The 16,824-nt window shown below is 40.1% G+C and overlaps 1 protein-coding gene across 1 annotated transcript in view; it reads right to left on the bottom strand.

The window, feature by feature from the left end:
* Positions 1 to 16,824, bottom strand: part of Rapgef5 (Rap guanine nucleotide exchange factor 5) — a 194,075-nt gene that overhangs the window by 38,714 nt on the left and 138,537 nt on the right. The window contains exons 12-17 of the mRNA XM_029484349.1: positions 13,877 to 13,955; positions 8,909 to 9,062; positions 7,755 to 7,852; positions 4,874 to 4,904; positions 3,913 to 3,991; positions 1,709 to 1,858 (exon numbers count right to left, since the gene is read on the bottom strand). Of these exons, the coding sequence (XP_029340209.1) occupies positions 1,709 to 1,858; positions 3,913 to 3,991; positions 4,874 to 4,904; positions 7,755 to 7,852; positions 8,909 to 9,062; positions 13,877 to 13,955 (591 nt within the window). The remainder of the gene's footprint in view (positions 1 to 1,708; positions 1,859 to 3,912; positions 3,992 to 4,873; positions 4,905 to 7,754; positions 7,853 to 8,908; positions 9,063 to 13,876; positions 13,956 to 16,824) is intronic.

The raw sequence follows: 16,824 nt of genomic DNA, 5'->3' as shown, positions 1-16,824 counted from the left end.
CAGAAATAACCTAGGAAGATTCAAACAGCAAGTATCCAGGGAGCACAGTTGGGGAAGTAGCCAGTCTAGCATTAGAGAATTAGAATAGAGGACATGCCCCAGTAATTGTGCAGAACCTAGTAAATAAATAAATCATGGTTTGAGTCGCACTCAAGTGAATCTAGACAGGGATAAACATAATTCTTTTATTTTTTTTACAATGTCTTCCTTCAGTTCACCAGCCATTCACATTCTTGGGAGTGTCTTTCCTTTCTTAATAAGCTGTCTCTATTTCTTAAGATTTTATTTTTATTTATTTAATGTGCATGAATGTGTGTCTGCATGCATGTTAGTGTACCCTGTGAGTGCAGCATCCAAGGAGGCCAGAAGAGGCTTTCAGAGTCCCTGTACCTGGAATTCCAGATGGTTGTTAAGTAGGAACTGAACCTGGGTCCTGGGCAAAAGCAGCAACTGCTCTTAACTGTTGAGCCATTTCTCCATCTCCACTCCTTAACAAAGAAACCCCCAAATACATTTTCTTATTAACGTTCATGGGGTCCACATGCTTTGCATTTTTTTTTACTTTTATTTTCCATAGGTAATTTGGAGTGAGAGGTTTCTCTGGACACCTGACCCAGAGCCTCATACAGGCATGGTCTATATTCTATGAATAAGCTACACCCTCAACCCAGGATGGTGTTTTGTTAGGCTGTACAATAAGAGTTCTAGGACTCTATTACGCTTAGGGAGAATGGCTTTTTGTTTTGTTTTATTTTTTGCATGTGAAACTTGCATTGACTTGTCAAGACTATCTGACTTGCCCGTGAGCAAAATGGTAGTGGAAGCAATGCTCTGTCTCGTAATGCTTTAACCTCACATGTATTCTGAGTCCATCTCTGCCTGTAGAACAGTTAGTTATTAAGGGTAAATAGCCATGCTTTGTCTCTGCTCCCCCATCCCCCACCCCACAGGTTGATATTGGTTAACATGGTTCTTTCAGTTTTAACTGCTCACACTCAGTCACCTTTCCCCTATTTTCCTCCGCGTTAGTGAGACATCAGATAAAGACTGTAAGCCAGAAGGAAGCCAGTGACATTGTGATCTGACAGGCTCCAGTGAAACGCAGAGGTTTGTTCAGGCTGCACAGATCAATAGTGTCGGCTCATAATCTTCGTGGTCTTATTCAATACACACAATAAAGTTTCTCGGAGGACAAACAGAGCCCAACAGGAGCAGCTGTTACAAGGTCCGGCTCTCCACATGCACCCGAGAGAGCACTGCCTCATGAGCTATGGCTTATTGTGCAGTTTCCTGTCTTCCAACAGAGACTAAATATTACAATCTCAGCCATCAAGATGACTGGTTCAAGGCCACCCCCAGCCCCCCACAACACACACACAGAGTAATTTAATTCTTTAACAATTTCTGAAGTTAATTTAAATACAAAAATGGAAGGCTTATCTAACATTTAAAAAAGTGCAAAAAGCTCTTTAATATATTTCAAAACACTGGCACATCTTCCTACTCAGTTCTGAGGGAGGAAATTCAGTATCCAGCAGTACCCCACTGTTGTCATGGAAACACTTCTGGTAGGCACCTCATATTGTTACTGTGGTCATCCAGCTGCAGCAGAGAAAGGAGAGGCAGCATGCCTACTCTACAAGATGTCAGCTTCCTTCCCGTGGAGATCCAGTGAAAGATTAATATTCAAGGACTGAAAACAATTTACCTCCAGAGAATGTAATGGCTACCAGAGCCAGATCCTCTTCGGCACGCTGCAGCTTCTCGGCCACGACCTTCAGGATCTCCTGGGCTGTACTAGACACTTTTGCCTTCACACTGATATAGGAGTGCTCCGTTATATACACGTGGCAAAAAACTGCAGAGGTCAAAAGAACAGGTCATAATCAGAGAATTGTGACCACGAGGAGTCTACCTTGCTGTTGTTTTAAGTATAAAGTGTAAGCAGGTAGATGCATTTAGGATGAGTATGTGAGAGTCCAGCCTGCCAGCATATGCTTGCAAAGACAGGAGGCCAGTGACCATGCAGGAGCAGCTGACTGGCTTCCCATACTGCAAGGGATCCCTTGGTTACACCATACCGTTCTTGTGATAGACTCTCTGCTAGAAGACACTGGAGACCACGCTCCACAGACTGTACTTTTGAACCCCTCCTCTGAGAGTTGTTAAGAACTCCTAAAGCACTATATTAAAATGTCTAACACATACATTTTTATTTTACACTCTGCTTCAGGACAGTCTCAGTGGCTCAATCAAGAACTGCACACTTGCTATTAGAATTCTCATGTTTACCTGAAAGTATGTCATTTGCCTTGGTGTTGATGTGCAACTCTCTCAGTCATTTAAGAATGAGCCTCTAGCCCTGACTCTCAAAGTGATGATGGGTTTTTAAATGGAGGCCATGTTTCTAACCTTTAATTTTTTTTTATTTGCAGTGCTATTAATGATTAGTAGAGCATTATCACTGTCGGGGTAAATGGATCCTAGAAAAACATTTTCTTCACGATTTGCATAGGAGAGATAGTTTTAATAGCAATGAACATCACTGTGGCATGCTACTTCTTACAACATCTTCCCTTAGCCTATAAATGCAAGGCTCTTTGGACTAAACAGGGCAATGATGTACTTAGTGTGCTGTATACTTCCTCAATGATAAGCAGGGGGGTTATGGCTTTTAGAGAATTTTACATTCTATTTAAATAGCATCACTGAACTAAACCCAGGGATAATTTCCATACATGCAAAGGCAGCAAAGCAAGAGAATGGGCTGCCGCCACTGAACGCAAGCAAACACAGTCCCTGCGTCAGGCACTTGACAGTCTTTGCTTGGGTTAGGTTGCTCAAAGTGGAGACTCTGAACAAAGATCCAGTCTATCAGCTACTAAATAGAGGCTGAGTTTATCCTTGCTTAATAAACTGATGAACAGGGAGAGGCCGGAGGGCCTTGCAATACTGAGCCTCTTTGAAGCTCAGCTTAGCAAACTCTACAATTAAGTTATAGGAGAAATGGACAAGGAAGGTCAGCGATTAACAAATCAGGAGGTAAGGTAATTGCATTTGCTCTTTCATTTGGGGCAGATGACAGTTAACACGAGACAACAGAAACCTTTTGGCCAGAGCCATTAGACAAAGTGCCACACAACAGAATAAACTAAGATGTTTTATTTTGGAACTGTTCAAAAGGCTGAACAGATAGTAAGCCTTGACATGCTGAAGTTAAGTGTGTAGAGAAAGGTGTGTGTGAAACTTCTCAAGAGCATTTTACTTCCCCTCTCTCCTGCCATTCCTTCAGTCTTTGCCCAGACAAGGAACCTCTGCTGCCACTCACTCTGCAGTAATAAAGTACACTAGCACATGCAGGTTGCTAACAAGGACTTTCCACTCATGCTTGGTGAATGCCCAGCCTCCGTGGGCTGATAGAAGTCCTAAGCACTGACTCTGTCATGTACACTCTGGGAAAGTGGCAGGCCGAGGAACCACATGGGAATTTCTCCCACACCTATCCTCTTCTTTTCCTATTGTCTTTTCTAAGTCTCAGGGACTGACTTAGCTAAGGCTCTACACACTGGCTTTGGTGGCCCTTCAGGTCAAACCTGGACAATGAGGCATCTAGAGTGATGGTTTAAGGAAGAAAAAGCTGGTTTGCAGCATCTTTTGTATCTGCACTGCAGAACACTGGAATGCTCTGTGCATATATATATCCCTGTTCTTGCTCCCCAAATTTAGAATATTCATGGTCTTTGAAAGAACACTGCATTATCTAAACAAACCTAACAGCCAAACCAAGGAAGAAAAGCTATGCTAATATTTGATATTAGCATTCTAGTCAAAGAGGAATGACTTCCAGAAGTGACAGTTGCAGGCAGGATGTGATCCTGTAGGAGGAGGCGACTCTTGTACAAGGCTACTCACTTTCCTCTGTTTCTGCCACAGTTCCTCTGTGCTGGAGCCAGTTCTCCTTAAGACTGAATTGGTGGAAAAGGGCTTTATTCTGAGAAGAGGGAGAAGAAGAACAATGAACAAATGGATTCTGGCCCTCTGGAAAGTCAGAGCTGTTTCCAACATGTTCCAAAAGAACTAGCCAATTTTTTTTTTTAACATATAAAAATCTACCCATCCAATCTTAAGAGAAATAAAGTTGGAGATCCTTCAATCAACAAATGTACGCGTCAGGATTGTGAGCCTTAGAGTGGAGCTTGGCCAAGGCCAAAGCAGGCATAAAGTTCCTCTGTCTATTCAGAGCCTGTTACTAGAGGAGACTCCAGAAACACTCATGATTCTTTAGGAAGACACTGTCTCCATCCCAACACAGGCTCTGAGACACAGTTACAACAATCTCAGTTCCTGCCTTTTCCACTTTGAAGAACTCTGTGAGGTCATTTCCCACTCCCAGCACTGGCTACCAGGGTTACCCCCATTCTACCTAACACTGACCATTGTCCTCTCCTGTGTTCCTCTCAAGGTCGGTGGAAATAAAACACACCGGCTACTATCTCTCTTGTCAAAGTGTGAAACTCTTCAGAAAACTTCCTTACTCTCGGAGTAAGAAAATCCTTCACTTAAGATTCTTACTTGGGTTCAGAGGGAGGGATATGAGCAGTTTAAAATTCAAATTTTTATCAATTTGGGAACAACAGGGAAGTTCTGAGACTTTAAAATGTACCAAAAAGTATACACATTGTCGAGAAGTCAAAGGTCCATATACAAATAGGTTGGAACACAGCAAGGCAGGAAAGTGCAGGCCAGCTGCATCCCTGGATTTCCCAGCTCACCCTGATCGACTAGGGGCAGTATTCACTTTAAGTTGGACAGGGCAAGCTGTGTGAGCCACACCTCCTCCCCGTCTCCCTCAGACAAGAAAGCCTTTGCCTACCTTCTTCTGTGGTGAGTATTCATCAACAGTGCTACAAAGAGAAAGGTAAAACATGAGATTCCCACAGAAGACTCATTCGCAGGAACACTGTAGAGAATGCCATTCTTTAAAGAAGGCGAAGCGGAACCAGTGAGATGAATCACTAATTACCAAACCTGACGGCCCAGGATCTACACAGTGGGATGGCAGAACTGAACCTAAGGGTGGTGCTGAGTTATACAGGAAAGCAGACTAAGCAAGCTACGGGGGATGAGCTACAGGGGACGAGCCCATCAGCAGCATCCCCCATATCCCTACCACAGAATCTCTAAGTTCCTGCCTTGATTTCCCTTGATGATAGACTGCAATCTTAAGCCAAGTAAGATCTCTCCTTCTAAGTTGTTTTTGTTGGTGTCTTATCACAGCAAACACTGTGGCATACCCCCACACCCAAACAAGTAAGTAAATATCTAAGTAAGTAAATAAATAAATGTCATAAAAAAAAAGAAAAAAAAACCCAGGACAAAATAACTCTGGTATAGTGGTGAATGTCTGTAATCCCTACACTCCAGAGGCTAAGCAGAGGCAAGATGATGATCTGTCTGGACTACATCATGAATTTTAGGGCAGTCTGGACTACAGACCATCTCAAAACAAAATACAAAGTCAGAACACATTATTTATTAATGTACTATGTATAATGCATCTATCACTGTGTTCTAAGTTTCAAATGAAACAGGAGAAAAAAAATAGAAGGTAGCTACTGAACACATGCATTGTGTTTTCTACTTCCAGAAAGTAAAGCTAATACTTGGGAGGAAAACTGGGCCTGTCAGCCTATTGAAACACAGTAGACATGAATAGGGGGTAGGGGTGCTCTTTCTCTCCCCCTACCCTGTTTGAAAAGCAACACGTATTAACAAGAAAAGACTTTGTCGTGTAGTAATAGATCCGTGGTGGAACCATTTTCTAGCTAAGTAATCCAGCATCGTCTCTAGATGGGTCTGTAGAGCAGAACTGAGGACACCGTGCAGTTCTACAGATGCCTCTCTAACCACTGACCCTGCATCACTGGAGGCCCCGATGGCTATCTCCACTCTGAAGAGAGCTGCACACACCATCAGGCTAACCATCCACACCAGGTACTCATCATATACTCAGAAAGTCACACACTGGCCATCCAGAGAACTGTAATGAGCATAACATTGGGGCCCAAGTCTCGTTCTAAAATGGAAAGACATGTCATAGTCTTATACTAAATAAGCAAGCACCCTTTCTTGGTGTGGGCGTGTTGAGGACCCCCTTCTGTGTGTGTGTTGGGGATCCCTGTCTCTGTATGTGTTGGGAATCCCCTTCTGTGTGTGTTGGTGACCCCTTCTGTGTGCGCATGTGTTGGGGACCCTCTTCTGTGTTTGTGTGTATTGGGGACCCCTTCTGTGTGTGCCTGTGTTGGGGACCTTGTTCTCTCTCTCTCTCTCTCTCTCTGTGTGTGTGTTTGGAACCCCCTTCTGTGTGTTGGGGACCCCCATCTGTGTGTGCTTGTGTTGGGGACCTCCTTCTTTGTGTGCATGTGTTGGGGACCCTGTTCTCTGTGTGTGTGTGTTGGAGACCCCATCTGTGTGTGCATGTGTTGGGGACCCCCTTTTCTTTGTATTTGTGTTGGGGGATGACCCACAGCTTTGGCTTGCTAACCCTAACCCTCACCTCCAGCCCAACTGTATCTTAACCCAATTTTCTCATTTCAATTTGCCATTTCCACTCTAATGTAAAATTTTAATGGAATGTACTAGATTTCAGTGACATGGTTAATCTATTTAAGTGCACTAAGCCAGGCATTAAGGTTTCCCAACTGTAACAGCTCTGCCTTATAGTACAGACCTCCTCCAAAGGAGAGATTAATTGTCATAAGGTTTATCTTTCTTTCCTTTCCCCTTTTGATTCATTTACTAATTTATAATTTCACATCAATATTAACTAGGATCTTCATATTTAATAGGATACAGACTGTGATCACCATAGTTTATCACATTCATTTCTAAAACACTGTCCCACCTTGCACCTGTTTTCTCAGGATGCAATTCTGACAACCTGAGATGAAGGCTTACGCATCATGCTGCTTAAGACTAATCTATACATGTCTTTATTTGTAATGGGGACCCTTCACTGCAGTTAAATCAGGCTTTAAATCTCAAACCAGTTATCTGGCTGGCCTGAACCGACATTCCTAAGAAGTGCACTCACTGTCGCCCAAGTCGTAAAAGTGTCTAGCTTGATGATGGTGCACTCGTTTGCAACTGCAGGACAAACTGGACAAGCTTGGCAAAGACTGCATCTCAGAACCGAATAAGGACCCTATGGTCTCATATACAAAATTAACAGAGATGCCGCTAAAACCTAGAAAAGTCAGGTGCTGCCATATTGAAAGATTTACAAGTGCTACTTATGGGACACTTGGGCATGCCAACAGTTAATAGAGAAATTGATTTTCTCCAATCTTTCTAAACCGATATGGAAACCTCTCAGATCTCATAACACATTGAGCCTATGTAATTCTCTGTGACTCACTGGGACCTATTTATAAGTCCTTTCTTCCCTATTCCATAGAGATTGCCCAGAGCCCCCAAACAATAAGCTAAATATGTGACTTAAAATTAAGGAATAATTTACTATTTTTATGTACTCAGGCTGTCATGGCTCATTCTGCTTTTACCATAGAAAACATAAAATAAAAAAGGAAAGGTCTGGAGTCTGATTCATTTTCTTTTATTTTGATTTATAAAAAATAAAAACAAACAATTTACTGCTAGAAATGCTAAAAATTAGTTTTCTATACACAATGGACCAAAATTCTTTCATTTGCTTCTGTGTTCCCTAACTGCTACAAGCAAAGCTAAATACTCACTGACGGCGGTGCATGCCAAGTATCTTCTGAAACTCTTTCAGCTCTTTCTCAAGAATCGGATATTCATAGACATCATCCAGCACGTTCCTATATATGGTCTGTGGAGAGGATGGAGACGACAAATGGCAAATATAACAATTTAGCGTGAGGATTCTGTGAGGATTTCAATGAAGATAGGGTTGGCCATACAGCTCAGTGGCCAAACACGTTTAGTTTGTATTAAGTCCCTGAGTTCAATCCCAACACCACCAATGAAGAAAAAGTCTCAGGTAATGGCTATCTTATTCCAGGAAGTAATGTGGTCTCCAGCCACTCAACGACCTGGTTGCTTTTAAAGACTGTAGCAGATGCTGAAAACAGACATCTCTTAGTTGGCTACTACAGACATCCATGAGTAGTTCGGATCTCAAAAGAGAATATCTGCATGACTGCTTGGAAGGAAAATATATTAAAATAACCAGTGGGCTTAAGAAATAACGTGAATTAAGGCAGAGGGACAGTGAGATAAGCTTTTAACTGGAAGCCTAAAAGGAATGTTAAGTTCAACGCCATTTCCTCTATGTCTTGCTAAAATCCCACTCTATCCTCTCTATGTGCTGACTTGTGCACACAATGTCAAGCTCTATTCCACGTAAACTATCAATATTTAGACAAGGTGCTTTATCTAGGTTAGTGTCTTTCAGATTCCTACTGTTCTCAAAGTATATTGTCAAAAGCCTATTCTCAAATACAATTCTCAAGCATAGGCTATAGTTAAAATTCACATAATAATACAATATACATATCTAAGTTTTATTTGCCTGTATAGACATTGTCATTTTAACATTATCATATATCTAACATTAAGTAGCATCAAATCTTAAAGTATGTTTTGGCGTTATGTTATTTAACTCACAATGAAAATTCTGATGATTTAAACAACCCACCCAAAATTGGCACATATAAAACTTCCATGCATAGTTTTTCATAATATATTTAAATTTTTAAAAATTGAGTTCCTACTTATATAGAGAATGCCAGGTATTGGAAGTCAAGATGAATTTATATTTTCACTGAATCGGACACAAAAATTGAGTGACCAAAAATGAGATTTTTGAAGCACAGAGTTGAAAATAAAATCAATCATGTCACAATATCTGAAAGCGCTGGCACACCTTTAGAAACATTTTTGAATGCTCATCTTCATGTAGCCAGTCCTTGTACAGAGAAATCCACTGGGAAACCAGATGTAAGACCTTGCGCTTCCGACAAGGGACATCTGAGTTTTCTTCTTCCCCTTGATTCTTATTCTTATTCTTGGCAGAATAGGTGCACATGGTTAAGAAAGAGTACCGTGTTGTTGGAATACAAAATGTGAAAAGGCCCATGCGACCAATTTTTTACAAAATAGGCTGAAGTATATTTTCCAAAGAATTTAGAACTGTATAAAAGGTAAAAGGACAGAACCTGAGTATAGAGAACAGAAGGCGGGCTGTGGAAAGAATAAAAGCAGACGCAGCAAACGCGGCATCCCCAGTGGGAAGCTGTGCTGTCGTCCTGAAGCTGAGGGCTGGTCTGTCACACTGGCAGCTGCTGACAAAGCCCCTCAGCAGCATGGGATTTATGTCAGTTCAAAGCGACATGAGGTGGCCCACTGATTTCAAGAGTAGCTTCTAGAGAAGAGCCTGTCTTACCACACAGGTGAATACTGCTTCAGTGAGGAACATCAGAAGGAGAGTAGGCAATCTTTGATCTTTAGAAATTCATATTTTATAAAAACCAGTTACTTCTAAAGTTGCTCCAGATGAGCACAGCTGTCGGGAGCACAGTTTATGATCTGATGCGAATGCCCACTCCTAAGGATTTATTGAAGAAAGGAAGGACTAGATAAACGTGCAAAGACATAGGTATAAAGGGCTGCAGAGTTTCACCTTCATTAATGTAAATTAAAAACTTAACAGGGGAAGGCCTAAATGCTCCAGCAAGAAGTCAGTTAAATAAATGATTAGATATTCATTAAATAAATTACTCTGCAGCCATAAAAACAGGGCCCAGTATGAAGTACATATATTGAAGTGAACATTCATGGTATATTGTTGAGCACAAAAACAAAAACCTAGCAGCATTATCTACTTAGGTTAATAATGTTTACATGAATATTTTAATAAGAATGCTTATATGAATATTTTAATAATGCTCCCATGAATATTTTAATTAACTGGAAAGTCATGCAGATGGTTAACAGTGGCTTTTCAATGTAGTGAGATTTTAGAATATCTGTATAATAATTAACATTTCCTAATTTATATGTAATGACCATGTGTTAACTACATTATTAAAATAACTTCAAAGTAAAAAGCTTAAAGCCTAGGAATGAAACAAGAGCTCAGCACTGTCTAAGGTCATCTTTTTTTTTTTTTAAATCTCTCAAAATGATCATCTTTCTAGCCTCTTCATCCTAGCCCCCGACAAAGTCTCATGTAGCACAGGCTAGCCTCAACTTTTCATCCTCTAGCCTCTGCCTCCCAAGTGCTGGGATTACAGGTGTGCACCACCATTCCCAGCCCTCAGCCATCCTAATGGTGTTGAAAAGCTAACTAGACGTAGAAGCATTAGGAGATGGTTCATCAAGACTGCATATCTGTGAGTACCAACGAACAGCTGCAAAACAGAAATGAGTTGTACATCAGACTTCGTAAGCGCGGAAAAACATGACTCACTTTCACCCTAACCTGCAAGAATATGCTGAGGCCACCTTTAAAGTCTACTTGTGAAATAAAGTCAGCCAACCAACCAACCAACCAACCAACCAACCAATAAAAACGCCCAAAAGTGTCTACTTCTTTTAGTTTTTTTCTTGAAAGGCAAATATAAAGGTTAGTCCTATGTTATTTCCATTTGCACATGTGTTCTTTTTAAAAATATCTAGTAAGGAAGAAGACACAGTCAGTTGTGAAACACCCAACAACTCTCTTTTCTAGTGGAGATCTGAGCTTCTCTTCATTCAAATGTCGTATTTAAGTCCCACCTACATCAGCAGAATAAAGCAATTTCAAGGCCACAAGCGTTCAACTGTTATTCTAAATTTATATTTATTAATATTTATTTTCTTAACCTCATGTTCCCTACCATATATGTATCTTTTTAGAACGCTCACTCATTAAGTTTGCCTTTGAGTTCTGCTTTGTTATGGTAGGGCGTAAGTCCCTTTATATTTTGCTCAGGCATAATCATACTGATTAATAAATGCAGTGGTGGGGGAGGGGCACTGGGTGAGCTGCAGGTTCTTTGTAATGCACTGAATATTAGCTGGCCCAGGCTATGAGCTTCAATAATGTGCTTTACTATGATAAAAGTCGAAAGCCATCCAATCCTATTACAATGAAAATATCCATATAAAATATCCAAGCCCTGTAAAATGGTCCCCATAAATCTATAAACAGTGTTTAAAAAAAAATCATGGGAAAAACAAACAAAAATGACCTGGGCCCACAGTAGTGGAATACAGTAAGCATCTTCATGAAGACAGGACCCAAAATTGATATTTGATACAGATGTCATAGCTTTGATTGTGGCTTGTTTGATTCCACAGATGGCAAGAAACAAAAGATGACTGTGCAGAAAAATTTGTAGTTTAAAATGTTTGCCATTTTGTTGATTTTAATAATCAAAAGGTTGCAAAAATAACTAAAATTTCATAAAATTGTCCTAGTTAAAGACTGAAATCACTGATATCCAAGGAGACCCTCAGACATTCTTTAGAAATATCTGCAGGGGCAGTAAATTATTAAGTGGCTAAACAAATATTAGGATCATTGCTGAAGTCAATAGTTTGAAGGCATCTAATTTGCTATAGGACATGCTTCTTATTACTGCTGATTTTTTAAACAGTTTGGAAACATATTGTTGAAATTTTCCAAATTCAAAACTAACGTTTCAAGATTAGTTTTATGAGTTAGATTTTAGACATTGTCAAAATATCTGTATTTTTGCTTAGTCAGAGGATGCAGTAAAGCAAGAAAGCAGTTAATATGTGCATACGTGTCATTTCTAGTTCATATATACGTATATCAATATATAAACCCTTTTGCTTCTGTGTGTGTGCGCATGTGTTTGTGTGTGTGTGCACCTGCAGGTGGAGGTCAGAGGCCGACCATGAATGACATTCCTTAGGCAGCATCTACTGGTTTGAAGCAGGGTTTCTTACAGGCCTGGGACTTACCTGGCCAGCAATCTGACAGCTCTGTCTGTCTCCACCTCCCCAGCACCAGGATCACACCCACCAAGCTTAGCTTTACCTTGGTTCTAGAGAATAAACATAGATCCTCAAACTTTACTGAGACATCTCTTAGCTCTACCTTTCCTCTGAGACAGGTGTCTACACCCAAGCTGGTCGTGACCTCAGTGATCTTCCTGTCTCAGCATTCTGAGTGCTGGGATTACAGTTATGTGCCACCAAGTCTAGTAGATAGTTATATGGTCTTTTAATAGACACGCCATTTTTTAAACACATTTAAATATTTAAGGTATTCTCATACACACACACACACACACACACACACACACACACACACATATATATTTTGGTTGGAACCCTAGCCTTTAACGGCTGAGCCATCTCTCCAGCCCTAAGGTATTCTTTTTGATAGGAAAATGCAGTATAGTTGGGAGACATGTAACAATTATTTAACAGGTAATGAATTTTAAATGGGTATTATTAAGTTTTAATAAAATCTTTGCCATATAACCCATTTTCCTTAACATTTTGTGTGAATTGAAATGGAATCTCTAGTATGGTTTAATAAAAGCAGTAAAGTTTCTATAAAATGCTTAAAGGCTATAATTAATTTTATTATTACCAGCAATAAAATTAATTAACTAAATTAATTTATTAAATATTGAACTGCTTTTGAAGCATCTTCTCTAAGCAGAGTGAGGCAAGAAGCCCTGTTGGAGACTTCTAGTCAGTTTATGTGGGCTTATGGCCTTTATGCAGCATCTCTCTCTCTCTGGTTACTGAGTAAAACTATAAGGCTTTCTTAGCAGGCAGTTAACCTTCTAATCCCATCTGACACTTGAGGAAAGCATGCAGTGAGTGGCAACATTCCAAAAAGATAACTGCATCCAGAGAAGGGGATAGACTTCCCATGGGGAGGAACACACACACACACACACACTCACATACACACATTCACACACATACACACACTCTCACACTCACATACTCATACTCACATACTTATACACATATTCACACATTTGCTCACACACATACACTCACACTCACACTCAAACATACACATGTGCTCACACACACACTCTCACATACATATACACACTCATACTCACAGCGACACATTCACACACACTCAAACAAACACACACACAGAAACAATACTCACTCAAACATATTCACATACATTCAAATACATTCAAACATGCTCACACATACACTCAAATACTCAAACATACATATACACTCAAACATATTCACACATACATTCACACACACACTTATTCACACACACCCTCACACATACACACTTACTCATAAACACCCTCACACACTCACATACCCTCACTCACACAAACTCACTCACACACACATTCACACACTCAAACATACTCATTCACACTCTCTCTCTCTCTCTCTCTCTCTCACACACACACACACACACACAGGAGGTTCATTTGCACAGGAGGTCTGACTCTAAGTGGCTGTGGCTGACTCTCCTATAAGGATACTTATTGTTTGTTATTGTCAATCCTCTTGACCTGCTGACTTGGGTTTATCCAGAAGGCAACATTACCTCCAGCTTCCTAAGCAACCATGAGAAACAGAAATAAAGCAAACATGTTCTAAACAGTACACTTTGCCCACAAACGGAATGTAAGGGCGGCAGTGGCGGCGGCAGCGGCAGCAGCAGCAGCAGCAGCAGCAGCAGCAGCAGCAGCAGCACATCCCCCACTGCCCCTGTCTGCCCTGTCCCGTTCCATCTTCACCATGGATATCACTGCATTAATATTTAACATAGCCACACTCCACCGTGGGTTGAGTAAATTAAGAAAGGCAGTTAATTCCTAATGTGGGACATCTTTCTGAGAGAAAGCCAGCACGGTGTCCTGCAGTTAATGAAGGATATTGTCTTAGCAGCGCCTGGCACAAGTCATCAGTTGTCATGAATACGGTGTACGTGAGGAGGAAGTCATCAAGGAGTGTTTCTGCAAAGGAAGAAAATAAACATGGTGTGGGCAGAGAAAGGACAAGGTGGCACCCGAATAGCATCCATTGCCAAAACACTGCGAATGATAGGGGCTGGCATAAAATTCTATGCACAAATGCACTATTTACTAAAGATAAGCTTTGAAAAAATTCTTTACACAGAATGCTTCAAACAGCAAAGTCTTTTTTCCTGACAAAGCTTTTACAGTATGCGATTCTTATGTTGTTCCACTTACTAAGAGATCAATTATACTTGGGAGTAGAGGTGTTTATGAAAAACCAATGCATAAAGAATATGCTTTTGAGCTGGGCGTGGTAGTGCACGCCTTTACTCCCAGCACTTGGGAGGCAGAGGTAGGTGGATTTCTGAGTTCAAGGCCAGCCTGGTCTACAAAGTGAGTTCCAGGACAGCCAGGGCTACACAGAGAAACCCTGTCTCGAAAAAAAACCAAACCAAAACAAAAAAAGAATATGCTTTTGAAATGAAGCTCCTAAGCTTTCTGAGGTATACAATCCAGTTGTACAGGGAGTGAAACATTTCATGTTCTGATAAAGGAAGACTTTCTAAAACCATTTGTTATCATTTAGGGCAAGAATGAGGGTAAGAAAACCCACAACACACACACACACACACACACCAGGTCTCAAGTCATCTTTACCGTTCGAACGCATCTATGACACGCTCGGTCGATGGCAAGTGTTTATTGAGAACCCATGGGCCCTTAGGTTTGTATCAACATCACAAGAAAGGTAGTCAGAAAAAGATAATGCAAGATTTTCTTTCTAGGGTGGAGCCTGACCTGAATCCCTTAAAACTGGAAACAATTCTAGCCTAAACCATGACCATGCTTCTTCCCCATTCTATTTGTAACTTTGTATTTTCAGTTACTGTGTAAAATAAGAGGTTATAGTGTGACACTTTACACACACTGATCATGGGACTTGACTCATTTTGCTCCCTTAAATCCATTTTGTTTGTTTGTTTGTTTTTCACCTGTGTCTTGAGTGTTCTTTGAAAAGTTTCCATGTGATATGGGGCTGTAAAATGGACAAACCCTGACCCCTGCTCCCAACACAATTTCCAGTGCCACAGAATTTCTACCACAACAGAAATTGTATGTAAAATGCAAAGTAGCCTCACGGAAGTATCTCTGCCTAGTCAATATTCATTTTACAACACGATTTAATTTCCTTATCTTTCATATTGTGAACAGTACATTTTTGGATGTATGAAACAGTAATAAACTGGGCAGTAGTGAGTGACCCATAACCCATAGTCTCAGCCTAAATTTGCCTTTAAATTGCAAGAAGCCATTAACACAAACTAAGGTGCTAATTTGACTAGCTATAGTTTACACAATGCCCTAAGTTCAATCCCCAGCATTGAAGGGAAGACATTTCTAGGTTAATAGTGTTATTTATCAAAACAATCTCTGACAAATGGCACCTAAAACTCACTGTAAGCCTAGACTTCCAATGATCACTGCAAATATGCCAGCAAATCACTGGTCTGATTTACTGCTACTCTTTAAAAAAAAAGAAAGTCTCCAAACAGGTATGCACAGGCTTTGCTGGGTAAAAGTTAAGCCTTGTATAAAAAGACATGGTGTGTGCTTGATCAGACAATATACAGCCTGCATTTACAGAACAGTTCCAGTCTCTCTTTATAAAAAACAGGCAAAGCCCCAACCAGTTAACCTAACAGCCTAAGTTTTTAAAATATTAGTAACTATCATGAGAGAGAGAGAGAGAGAGAGAGATTTGGAGATGTATAGGGACCTCTATTTTAGCTTCTAAAATATTTGAAACTAAAACCAACTTTATACAGGATGGCTTAAAAACTATGGTAACTTGGAAATGCATTTGAAAGCTATTATTTTGGTATACTCTCCCTATATATAACAAAATTATGCTAACTGTGATTGATTTAAAAACTTTTAAAATATTTATTTTTATTTTATGTATATGCATATGCATCATGTGTGCCTGGTGCTTGTAGAAGACAGAAGTTGTTGGATCTTCTGGAAGTAGAATTATGGAAGTTGTGAGCTGCCTTGTGTGTGCTGGGAACCAAACCCAGGTCTTCTGCAAGAGTAGTCAGTGTTCTTAACCACGGAGCAATCACTTCAGCCCCTTATAAAAACATTTAACTTCTCTGTTCAAATAAGAAGTTAAGCTGCCTTTTTTTTTTTTTTTTTTTTTTTTTTTGCATATGGCACAAAACATTGACAGCAAGGACCATGGAGTAGCCTGTGACTTACAGGTAGAGAGCTACCAATACTGAGAAAGCACTAGACAACTATATCAGGAGCTTCAAATGTCTGACATTTAAGACACTTGATGTGACAGACAGGTTGAGATATTCTTACACTCAGCCGGACTGAATGAGGCAGAAATTATTCTCTGATCAAGATTTATTCCATTAGTAGCTGAGATTAAAAAGAACACCATTAACTTTGACATAAGCAGCCATTCCATGCCAAACAGCCTTTGATAACTGAGTCACTATGAGGGTCTGGTTGGATGGGGGTAACCCACTTGGCATTCAGTTCAATTAATCAGCTCACATATCACAATATTTTGTGAAAAGCTTTGACCCAGAAATACTATTTCCCCCTAAGCTACAACAAACCATATTTAATATTCAACAGCTTTTACCTAATTATTTGTCATTGAAATATTAATTAAAATAAAAACAACAAGACCATATAAAAACATCTCCAGTTAAAACTCTGATGAACAGAATAGTTAAAATTCCCCCAAATAGATCAGATTCCCATATGCCCGACTCTAATTTTTCCTTTTTAAGCTACTGGATTGCTCTGAAAAATTTCCCTCCACATAACAAGCTTTTTTTTTTTTTTTTTT

This window comes from Mus caroli, chromosome 12, assembly GCF_900094665.2.
Source record: "Mus caroli chromosome 12, CAROLI_EIJ_v1.1, whole genome shotgun sequence".
Taxonomy (NCBI): domain Eukaryota; kingdom Metazoa; phylum Chordata; class Mammalia; order Rodentia; family Muridae; genus Mus; species Mus caroli.
The sequence above is the reverse complement of the archived record's forward strand: the minus strand, read 5'-3'. Positions and strand labels throughout refer to the sequence as shown.